The 11,886-nt window shown below is 43.1% G+C and overlaps 1 protein-coding gene across 1 annotated transcript; it reads left to right on the forward strand.

Annotated features, from left to right (window-relative positions):
* Positions 1 to 661: 661 nt before the first annotated feature.
* LOC134620847 (zinc finger protein OZF-like) lies at positions 662 to 8,191 on the forward strand. The gene is made up of 5 exons (XM_063467168.1): positions 662 to 761; positions 948 to 1,077; positions 2,762 to 2,855; positions 6,233 to 7,418; positions 7,782 to 8,191. Exons 1-4 carry the CDS (start codon positions 662 to 664, stop codon positions 7,415 to 7,417), a joined length of 1,509 nt encoding a protein of 502 aa, XP_063323238.1. The 3' UTR covers position 7,418; positions 7,782 to 8,191.
* The last annotated feature ends 3,695 nt before the right edge of the window (positions 8,192 to 11,886 follow it).

Below are 11,886 nucleotides of genomic sequence, written 5' to 3' on the forward strand. Positions count from 1 at the left end.
AAACCGGTTTGACCGGTTTCGTGCGTGTGCGCGTTAATGTGTGGAAACACACAGGGCGTCAGAGGGGTTATATGAGTTTATGTGTTTTTAACTGGTTTTTAATTTAAACAAATCATAGGGTTTTTAATTAAACTATTTTCATCACTTTGGTGTATCTCAACATTCAGTTATACAGACATTTGTGTTCTTAAAAGCAATTCTTTGTTTTGGAAGCTGTTTTGCTTCACAGTACATCTTAACAAAGAGGGGATGCTTTTTATTTACATCTAGTGAAAAGTGTTGGTAATAGTGTTTTAATCACACTAATTTTATAATTCTGACAATATCTCAGCTTGCAGCGATGCATGCATTTTATTTTAAAAACAGCACAAGTGAGAATTTCTTCTGAATGGGTAATGTCAGCTTGTTCACAAGTGTTTCATTTAATCAAACCACTAGTTTTAATTGAACTAGTTTTTACACATCTACTGGGGTTTCTTTCACGGGTTGATGAGATCATTTTATTTAAAAATCAGGATTTTGGAATGTTGAACTAAGAGTGAGACAGGGGCTACTAGTTTTAACACAACAGATGGTCACAAATAACATTCATAGAATGTTATTCTATAGAATAGAATGACTATAGAATAACATAGAAGAGCGCACTACATGGTTTAAGGACATGTTTTTTATACAGTGGTGCGACTGGAGAGCTTTGCTGCGTCTCTTTAGCCAGATTGACGACACCATCAAGAGGGATAGGCTCAACACTGCGTACGAGGGTATTAGAAAACGCCTTGTTTTTGATGATTTTGCGACTTGTCCGAAGACTGGCATGCATTCTACCCTGTGCAAACCTAAAATCATAAGGCCGTCTGACAACTAAATAAACCAAATGGTAGGTTAAATGGGTGTGTGAGTATCTATGCAACAAAATATAACATCTTGTTATTGTTCTCATTTTTCAGAGGGAGACATGCAAGCATGGGACCTCTCAGACTCGCCAGACTCTGAATTGCCCGAGTATTACTTTGACACCCACTGTGATGATGTGATGCTGAGGCTCAAGACATTCCGATTCATCCCCGCCACACGCTTGTTTGTACGCTCATACACAGTCGATGGGACTGGAACACAATTCAGCAGGATTGCAGAACACACCATGACTGAACTGAGATCATCACAACATATAGTGTGATGGAAATTCAGTTTCCAGTAGCACAGCACCGACAGAAGTTGCATGTTACAGATACGCTAAGGGAAATGAGAGTAAGGATATAAGCACACAGCCCCACTCCACTGACGACCTGCTGTTGGCCAACACCCTCAACAACTCTTACTGCTGGTTTGATGAGACATCAAGCAGCCTTGACACCTCCACCTTCCCCAACAATAGAGACACTTTGGTCCATCATCCCCCCACCTCCCCACTCCCACCAGCACAGAGCCATCACCACCATCAAAGACTTCACCCACAGGAGCCCCCTCCTCACTCCACAGCTATGAGGATTTCACACCACCTTCTCCCACTACAACCCTTCATATTCATGATGTGAGGACGCAGTTTGACCCTTTAGACCTACTAAAGAACCCAGTCCGCCTGAGCTTATCTTTATATTTTTACATGTTGTAGTGCCATTTCTGGGAGTATTTTAAGTTGCTATACATCAATACAACCATTATGTCCCAATTTTTAATCATATATATGCATTAAGTCATCAGTAACTACATAAATTGCAATAGTGGTATTTTTACACAAATTTCTAGTTAAAGTAATTTCAGAGGTTCATTCCTGAAAATTGTAAATGTAAAAAAGTTTCATAAAACAGTTTCCAAATTAATTTTGAGTGTCTTCATAGTTTTATTTTTGAGATACACCAATTTGTATATACTGCAGCCACCAACTTTGAAATTCTCATTTACATGACTTATTTAAACATTCTCCTCTTGAATGCAAAATTCTTAAAAACATCTTTTATCCTTTAAGAGGAAATAAATCTGAAAGCTGTTCCATCCTAAAAGAGTACAACAATGTGTAGCTTATGATGTTCTAAAGGTTTCAGCATCTGTTTGAATTTGTCACATGTGTGGAAAGGTATGAGTGAGCCTTTGTATCATACTGTGAGTGATGCTCGTCAGCACACAAACCCAGAGTTTCTCTACAGGAACACAGAGAGAGTTATTCCCTGTACTGTAAGGACACATTCAGCATTGTGCAGTAAATCCAGACCATCCCAGTTAAATGATTACATGGATGTGAGTGTGGTCGTCAGAGCAGCACTGATCAGTGTCAGGTTATAATGACCAAGGTGTACACAAACACTAAGTTTAAGTGTGTGCAGTGAGACTTCAGTCAAAGCATTTAACTGAGGTGTGAAAAATAAGCTGAACTCTACAGCTTGTTGTGGTCCCCTGTGGCTTGACAGCCTTCCAGCTGTTCTCCAGCATTTTCATTTACAGTCATAAAGTATCTCCACATGTTGCTCCTCTTTCTCTCTCTCTGCAGTCCAAATGCGTCTTCTGAGCGCATCTGAGTCACGTGACGGCACAGTAACAAATCCCAGCAGGGCAGGAAGAAGGGGCTGGAGCAAAGTCCGTCTGCCGCATAAGAAGAGGTGTTCACACAGACAGAGCTGCTTTTTCATCCACAGCGAGTAAATAGTGAACCTCCAGGAGAGAAACAAACTAAAGTATCGATCATATACCACTACCAACGTTTGGATCGATATCTGCATCGATCTGCACACCCTTGTCTCCTGGATCGTAGCTGAGATCAGCGTGAACCACGTGGGTCTCTGCTCCCTGACCTGTTTCCTGTTTGGAAAGAGTTCCAGCTTCATCACGGAGTTTCTCTCGGTTTGTGGGCTCATCTAAAGGTAAGCACCGAGCTAACTTCAACACTAGATTTACTAACTCTGCGCACATTTGCAGAAATCCCTTGAACCCAACACCTACTAGAATTACTGACTTTTTTATTTTCTGGTGCAAGTCCCGAGGTGTTAATCACCCCTGCTGAGATTTGTACAGGTCATATGCTCGATTCACATCCTGCTTTTGTTGTGCAAACCACCCATTGTCTTTGAGGCCTGGCACATTTGCTTTTGCACACACATACAAACACTGCAAATCTGTGTTTGTTTGACAGTGTAAGACAAAAGCAGCAAAAATAAAAACTGTACCAACAGTACAGTCTTAATGGCTCACTATAGGGCTTTGGAGCGTGATGTCACGGGGGTGGGCGTGGAAAGGATTTTGGCCCCATCCGCCATTTTGGGGGTCTAGCGCAAGTGAAAAGGGAGCGAAGGCACACACAACAGCCATGGTTCGTATTTGCTGTCTGGTCGGCTGCAATGTTCGATCGCACGACCGGCAAGAGAATAAGCTTGAAAAGGGTTTATCTTTTCATTCTTTCCCCACCTGGAAGCAACATGAGGCAGCTCGTGTATCGATGTTACCAAACGAAGGCGTCTAGCCTGGATAGCAGCTGTGAGACGAGCTGATATCCAGTTCTCTTCCATCTCCAAATATATGTTGGTGCTCCGGACATTTTCATTCCGGTAAGTTCTAAATATGTTCGTATCACTCTTTATAGCCTATTAGTTTTATTTGAGGTCATAGCAAATTAGAACAAACATCCTACTGAGTGATTTTCCAGAACTACCTTCTCTTTATAGAGTTTATAATTAATTGGCATTATTGCAGCAAACCAGCCTATGAAATGGATGAAACACATCGTGACTGGGTTCCAGCGCTACATAAGGGACCTGCTTCAAACATACCACCATGCCAATCAGATTACTTCTTCCATGTGAGGTTGAAGAGGTGACCCTTCTGGATAAGATTGTGAAGGTTCGCTGCGTTTGTTGAACAGTGTGGTAGTAAAACCAGGGAAAATGAAACTTGCTCCTGTTAAATATTCTTAAGTCTTTTGCTGTATAAATAGTGGGGTTTTTTTTTTAAGATAAGATAAGATAAGATGGCCTTTATTAGTCCCACAGGTGGGAAATTTGTTTTGTTACAGCAAAAGTGCAAAGTTATGTAGCAGAAATTAGAAAACACTGGAATGCAATAAAATAAAATAAAATACTATATACAATAGAATAAAATAGAATAGAATAATATATACAATAGAATAAAATAGAAATACAAATACTATATACAACTGAGTAGGAAAATACAAAAACACAACTTCGTCAGAAGAAGAATTGCACGTATAGCAGTCTTATTGCACATGTGTGGGTTTGTGTGTTTGATCAGCTGCAAAAGTCTTTGTTGTGGAGTCTGACAGCAGTGGGGAGGAAAGACCTGCGAAATCTCTCCGTCCCACACCGTGGGTGCCGCAGTCTCCCACTGAAGGAGCTGCTCAGTGCTGTCACAGTCTCATGCATGGGGTGGGAGATGTTGTCCAACAGGGATGACAGCTTAGCCACCATTCTCCTGTCACTCACCACCTCCACTGGGTCCAGAGGGCATCCTAGAACAGAGCTGGCCCAAAGATACAGTAAATAATGTTAGTAGTGTGTGATATCATGTAAACACTGTCATGATTTTATGTAAACATTTTGTCTTTTATAAACTATAAATGACATGGATTCTACATTGTAACTGATGTGATTTTCTATATAGTGGTTTTAATAATAAAAAAAGAGGCAAAACTTAGTTTGTTTCTTTATTCAACTTTTGAACAGTGGTCAGTACATATTCAGTAAATGCAAATTATTTACATGGCATAAATCTAGACGCCTAGATAAAACATTATGGCATTATAGCAGTGACAACTCCTCCACAGTAGCAGGTGGGATTCTTCTTTTTTGAGGACGGCTTCTTTTACCTTTCAATACGGATGGTCTGTTTATGTTTTGATCAAGAGCCTTTTTTTGGGCAGCTGAAGAGGAGAAGTCTATCTTATGGCCAACCTCTGGCTGTATCTTGGTCACATTACCAGGCAAAACCCAGTATGCAGGTTCATCTGTAACAGGCCTTGTGCCACAGATCCGCACTGTTGCTTCTACATTAAACAGAAGAGCAGCGACATGGCTGCAGGTCTCCGCGACTCCGGCCATACAGCTGCAGTGGGCGGCTTCAACCTTCCCTGTGATGCTCACAGTGACCCATGGCTGCAATGCTGGTTCATGCAGTCTTTGAGAGTGCAGCACCTGAAACACACACAGACAAAGTTCATTTAAAGACAAGAACTATGAGCCAAGGCTGACATAAATGTGTTTTATCTACTTTATCATAAATGTGACAGTGTTTAGAAAGTTAGCACATACATGAAATTTTTCATTTCTTTATGTGTCCATCTATAAAACGCTGCATTTTATAGGGTAAATCTGCCTGTTTTCTGTCAGAAACCTGCCTGCAGAAAATGAACCTAAAGTATGTAATGCAAGGATGTAATCGCTTTAGAGATGGAGAAAGCATAAAGTGACAATTATGAATCACTTAATATGATAAGGAGATTCTGCAGGTCATTAATCAATGTATAAAATTAAAATAAAATGTATTTTTAGTGACACAGGACACAAACACAGAAGCAAGATGTATATTTAAATTATTTATAATAAATATGAATAAATCATTGCAATTTCTTTAACCATAAAGAATAACTAAATCCTTCAGGACAATGTCTCATCAATGCACTGAACTCACTATGTTATCCCTCTAACAGCCTCCACATGTTCTCACTGTAATTTCCCCTCATGAATGAATTTATGCTGCACTAATCTGAATGTTTGGGGGGAAATCAAACGCATTTCACACGCAGTACTCGAGCTGACTTACCTTTGTTTGAATGACGACTTGTACTCGCTGACTGCACAGATAAGGTACGAAAATATGTGAGGCTATGTCAGTAGCGGTTGGTCTTCAGGGTTTCTACTCCACGGCCGTGTTTCATACAGGTCCACATTTCCAAAGCACGCTATTTTCTGCAAGTACCGCTGCTTCGCCTCTGGACGCAATCGGTCTCTATACCGTCCGTTTTCTATGGAGCTGCTTTTAAGCACGATTCTTGTCGACGTCGTTCCAACACAGTGTCTCTTTTGATTCGTAGACCCCGAAAATGGCGCCGCGCTCCGCGGCTTGACGTCAATTCCAAAGCCCTATACATACAATTTGGAGACGTGTAATGTAACAAACACGTGTAATGTAACAAAATACCACTACTAAAAGGCCGGTTAGAATAATGTATTTCCCACAAATCACTATTTCCCACAAATCACTGCCTCTGTTTGTATCTCTGTCACTGCAGGACCAACGTGGATCGAGAAGTCAGCGCTCTCAGGAGGCCGACAATTTCGTTGAAGAAAGAAGTGGAAGAAAAAAATACAACCGTGACGAGTTTGGGAAATATTTTACTGTGAAAGCTTCCCTAAAAATGCATCAGGTCATCCACACCGGAGAGAGACCATTCAGCTGTGGAGACTGTGGAGAGTCTTTTACCAGGTCTGGACACTTAAAAAGACACCAACTCATCCACAGTGGAGAGAGACCGTTCAGCTGTGACGAGTGTGGAAAGTCTTTTACCAAGTCTGAAAACTTAAAAACACACCAACTCATCCACACTGGAGAGAGACCGTTCAGCTGTGGAGACTGTGGAAAGTCTTTTACCAGGTCTGGACACTTAAAAAGACACACACTCATCCACAGTGGAGAGAGACCGTTCAGCTGTGACGAGTGTGGAAAGTCTTTTACGCAGTCTGAAAACTTAAAAACACACCAACTCATCCACACTGGAGAGAGACCGTTCAGCTGTGGAGACTGTGGAAAGTCTTTTACGCAGTCTGGAAGCTTAAAAACACACCAACTCATCCACAGTGGAGAGAGACCGTTCAGCTGTGGAGACTGTGGAAAGTCTTTTACGCAGTCTGGAAGCTTAAAAACACACCAACTCATCCACACTGGAGAGAGACCGTTTAGCTGTGGAGACTGTGGAAAGTCTTTTACCGAGTCTGGAAGCTTAAAAACACACCAACTCATCCACACTGGAGAGAGACCGTTCAGCTGTGACGAGTGTGGAAAGTCTTTTACGCACATTTCAAACTTAAAATCACACCAACTCATCCACAGTGGAGTTAAAGCGTACACCTGTGATCAGTGTGGCAGAGCTTTTACTCACAGTTACAGCTTACAGAGTCATCTAGTTACCCACTCTGGAATTAAGGCGTACAGCTGTGACATTTGTGGAAAAACTTTCAGCCGGATAGGGAGCCGAAATATTCACCTACGCATTCACACCAGACATGATGTGTACAGCTGTGATCAGTGTGGTAAACAGTTTACTACAAACACAGAGTTACGACGTCACATGTTTACCCACACTGAGGAACGACCTTATAAATGTGACCTGTGTGAGAAGACTTTTAAATCTCCACGTTGCCTGAGACGACACCAACAGATCCACACCAGAAAGACTCTACAAGTGCAGTTACTGTGAGGTATGTATTTATATTTTTATCTTGTCAGCCCGACTGTTTGAAACAACTCTGCTCATCAAAGTGTGTTAGCATGTTAGCAATTCTACTGCATGGAAAGGCAGCTCTGAATGATTATTCAGACTCTAATCACAGGTTTTTAGGGATAGTGTTTGAGAATTGTGTTATTGTTATTGTAGCATTAAACTAGTATTACTTTAATGTTTTTACTCTTATCGTTTTTATAGCACATTAAATTGAGCTGAGTGTGATAATGTAAACAGTAAAATGTAATTGGACTTTGGCAGAGACGCTCTTTATTTCAGGTGAAGTTCAGGATAAAAATGTTGAAGGACTGACTTACACTGTCTTTGTGTTTTTGTTTAGAAGCAGAGCGACACAGATGGATCAAGTTCTCAACCCTGTCATCGCTGTGGGAAAGACTTTTGTTGTGACCTTTGTGGAAAAACTTTAAGTCACTGAAGGACTCTGAAAATACATCAACGTAGACACACTGGAGACAAAATGAACTACTGTAAAGAATGCGGGAGAGGCTTCACCACTTCAAAGGACTTCAAACAATATGAACTCCTTCACAGTGGCGTTAAAAAGCATGTCTGCGATCAGTGTGGGTCATCCTTCATCAGTGCACGTCAGCTTGAAAAGCATAAACGAGTCCACACATGAGAGAAACCATACAAGTGCAGACACTGTGACAAAACCTTTTCACAGTCATGTGATCATACTAAGCATGAACGCAGACACATGAAAGAGAACTTCATCACGGCACCCCCCGTGTGCAGCAGCCTGTTACAGCAGCTCTGCTCGTTCTGAGTTTCTTTCTTTCTTATCTTTTTCTTCTCGTAATTTTTTATACCCAACGTATTAGTAATGAGATAACAAATTTCCCACGTGTGGGACTAATAAAGGTTATCTTATCTTATCTGTGAAAGAGTTTGAGTAATCTCAGTTCATACTCCACTCAGAAACGATTCCATGTTACAAATAAACTGTTACGTCTTGATTCCTGCTTTTACGTTAATCTTGTAAACATTACATTTGCATAACGACTGAAACCGGCCCAATGAATGAACAATGGGCTGTGAGGTCAATTTCTTCATCATTAATATGCAAATTCTTATGAGCATTGATCAACAACCACTGGTCAATGGCCATGAGTACCATTCACAGAGTAAAAATTTGCATAATGATTATGAAGTTTACTGTTACCAATGTTCAAAAACATTTACTAAATTATCTTCTCTGTGCAAACATCAGCGTGATGCAGGACTGAAATCATTGCCATCTCTGGATCACAGTGAATCTGCAGAGACAGAAAGATCCTCTTCTGGTTTCAGCGTCAGACTGAAACCCTTGAGATCAGGCTCCACAGAGTTCAGGTGGAGTCTTCTGTAAAGATCTGATGAGGCAGCTATGAATGAAAATGTGCCTCTTGTTACATTTTAAGCTTTCTAAACTGTTCTACTGTAGTGTTTGTGTTGAGTGGTTCGCTTTGTTCCAGCAGTTTCATTAAGAAATCTGTTTCCTGTTATATTTTTATTGAATGCATTGATCCATGTGTTCTGCAGGTTTTTTTCAGCTTGTTTGTGTAATGAAATCCTGCAACAATTAAACCAAAATTTTATATGTTAAATAAAGAAATGGTTTACTGACAAAGAGTTTGAGCCGTGATGTCATTTTCTGTATATCAGAGCAACACCTGAAGTGACCAGTGTTTAAAGTCAGAGTCAAATTTTGTGTCAGCGATGCTTCACTACGTTATCTGCTAACTGTTAGGGTGTAGAAGGACGAAACTCCCAGGGTGACCAGTGGCAGGAGCTTCCTGATGCAGAGAGTTGAGTGTGGGGGATATAAAAGAGAAGCTGAGGCATCCCAAGGTTAAAGCTGGCATAACTGAACTCTAATGTTTGATGTGTGTTTTGGCTCTCCTGCACGCAGTAATTAATAGCTTGAACACAGCAGAGCTTGATATAAAGACCTGGGTGACAACTAACTTTATGCTGCTGATTATACTTGGCCCTATAACTCAAGATGGCGGCGCGCACGGGTGCAGCGGCTCTTAGCTCTCCAGTTTGGTGCTCGTTTTTACTTTTACTGTGTATATTTCTGAATGTTTGCAACGCCGCCATCTCTTACAGTCGCCAGAACCTAATTGACCTAGGTTTCAAATATAGTTTGTCTGTTTCTGGCGACTATCAGCAAACACACAACATCCTGGAGGAGATAGCGAGACCGCCAGGGTCACCGTGGATGGTCTGCCCGCCCAGCAAGCGTAGAAGGCGACGGAGGGAGAGGAAGCAGAAGAGGGGATGCCGGTCGGGCTCAGATGCTAGGCTACGCAAACAACCACACCGGCCAGCACTTCCGAGCCTTTTCCTGTCGAACGCCAGATCCATCACCCACAAATTAGACGAATTGGAGCTACAGATAGCAACCACGAGCTTTGCACGTAACTGCAGCATCATTCTTATTACGGAGTCGTGGCTTCACCCGCTGATTCCCGACGCTGCAGTTGAGTTAGCAGGCCGCACGCTACACCGGCACGACAGAACCAGCAACTCAGGTAAAAGCAGAGGAGGGGGGCTATGTGTTTACGTGCATAACGAGTGGTGTTGTAACAGCAGGATCATTCACACACACTGTTCTCCTGATTTGGAAGTTCTGGCAGTCTCGTGCAGACCTTTTTACATCCCGAGGGAGTTTACTGTAGTGATTGTGATAGCTGTTTACATACCGCCGGATGCTAACGTTGGCACGGCTCTCAGCCTCTTGCTTAACACCATTAACAAACAACAGCTTGCCCACCCCGATGGGGTTTTTATTGTCGCCGGCGACTTTAACAAAGCGTGCCTAAAGACTGTGCTTCCTAAATTTGTCCAGTTTGTGGACTTTGCTACGAGAGGTGAACACACTTTGGACCGTGTCTATTCAAACATCAGGCATGCTTTCAGAGCGACACCCCTCCCCCACCTGGCTGGATCTGACCACCTCTGCATGTCCCTCACCCCCACCTACACCCCCCTGCTGAGAAAAACAAAGCCCCAGACAAAGACAATAAAAACCTGGCCTGAAGGAGCCCTCTCTCAACTGCAGGACTGCTTCTCATCTACTGTATGGGATTTATTCTCCAGCCACAACCTCCAGGAGTACACGGACACTGTACTCTCCTACATCAGGAACTGTGTTGATAATGTCACCATCAACAAAAGGGTCAGGGTGTTTCCAAATCAAAAACCCTGGATGAACAGCGAAGTGCAATCCCTCCTAAAAAGCCGCAACACTGCCTTCAAGTCAGGGGACAGGGCTGCGTACAGGGCGGCCAGGGCAGACCTGAGTAGAGGCATCAGGAAAGCTAAGGCTGCCTATAGAAGGAGGATTGAAGATCACTTTGCTGACAACGACCCCAGAAAAATGTGGCAGGGGATCAATCACATTACCAACTACAGAAGCAATAACCAGGCGACATCTAGGACTGATGCCTCGCTGGCTGAGGATCTAAATCGTTTCTTCGCCCGCTTTGAGACGACCAGGCCCTCAGCTGTCACACCACTTCCACCCGCCCCCAGCACCGACACACTAACACTTAGGGAGCATCAAGTGAGGTGTGCTCTAAGGTCAGTGAATCCCAGGAAGGCGGCAGGTCCTGATGGAATACATGGAAAGGTTCTCAGAGCATGTGCTGACGAACTGACCGGAGTCTTCACTAAAATCTTCAACCTTTCCTTGTCATTAAACACCGTCCCGCCCTGCCTCAAAACCTCCACCATCATCCCCATCGCCAAGAAGACAGCGGTGGACAGCCCAAATGACTACAGGCCTGTTGCACTTACGCCTGTAGTGATGAAGTGCTTTGAGAGACTGGTCTGTCAGCACATCAGGGCCAGTCTGCCTCCCACTTTGGACCCCCACCAATTTGCCTACAGGACTAATCGATCCACCGAGGACGCTATCACCATAGCGCTCCACACTGCGCTGAGTCACCTGGAGCACAGAGGAAGCTATGTAAGAATGCTCTTTCTGGACTTCAGCTCAGCATTCAATCATATCATCCCGGAGATCCTGGTCCAGAAACTGTCTCACCTGGGACTCTCCACCCCCATCTGCCTCTGGATCAAGGACTTCCTGACAAATAGACCACAGTCTGTCAGACTCGGCCCACACCTGTCCAGCACCATCACACTCAGCACCGGGTCTCCACAAGGATGTGTTCTGAGTCCCCTCCTGTTTACACTCTACACATCCGACTGCTCCCCTACCCATCTCTCAAACACCATCATAAAGTTTGCGGAAGACACCACTGTGGTTGGACTCATCTCAAGGGGGGATGAGTCGGACTACAGAGATGAGGTCAACAGACTGACTGAGTGGTGTTCAGTTAATAACCTCCAACTGAACACCACAAAAACTAAAGAACTCATCTTGGACTTCAGGAAGGGCAGAGCAGACCCGGCCCCACTGTACATTCACGGGA

The sequence above is a fragment of the Pelmatolapia mariae genome, linkage group LG3_W (genome assembly GCF_036321145.2).
Source record: "Pelmatolapia mariae isolate MD_Pm_ZW linkage group LG3_W, Pm_UMD_F_2, whole genome shotgun sequence".
Taxonomy (NCBI): domain Eukaryota; kingdom Metazoa; phylum Chordata; class Actinopteri; order Cichliformes; family Cichlidae; genus Pelmatolapia; species Pelmatolapia mariae.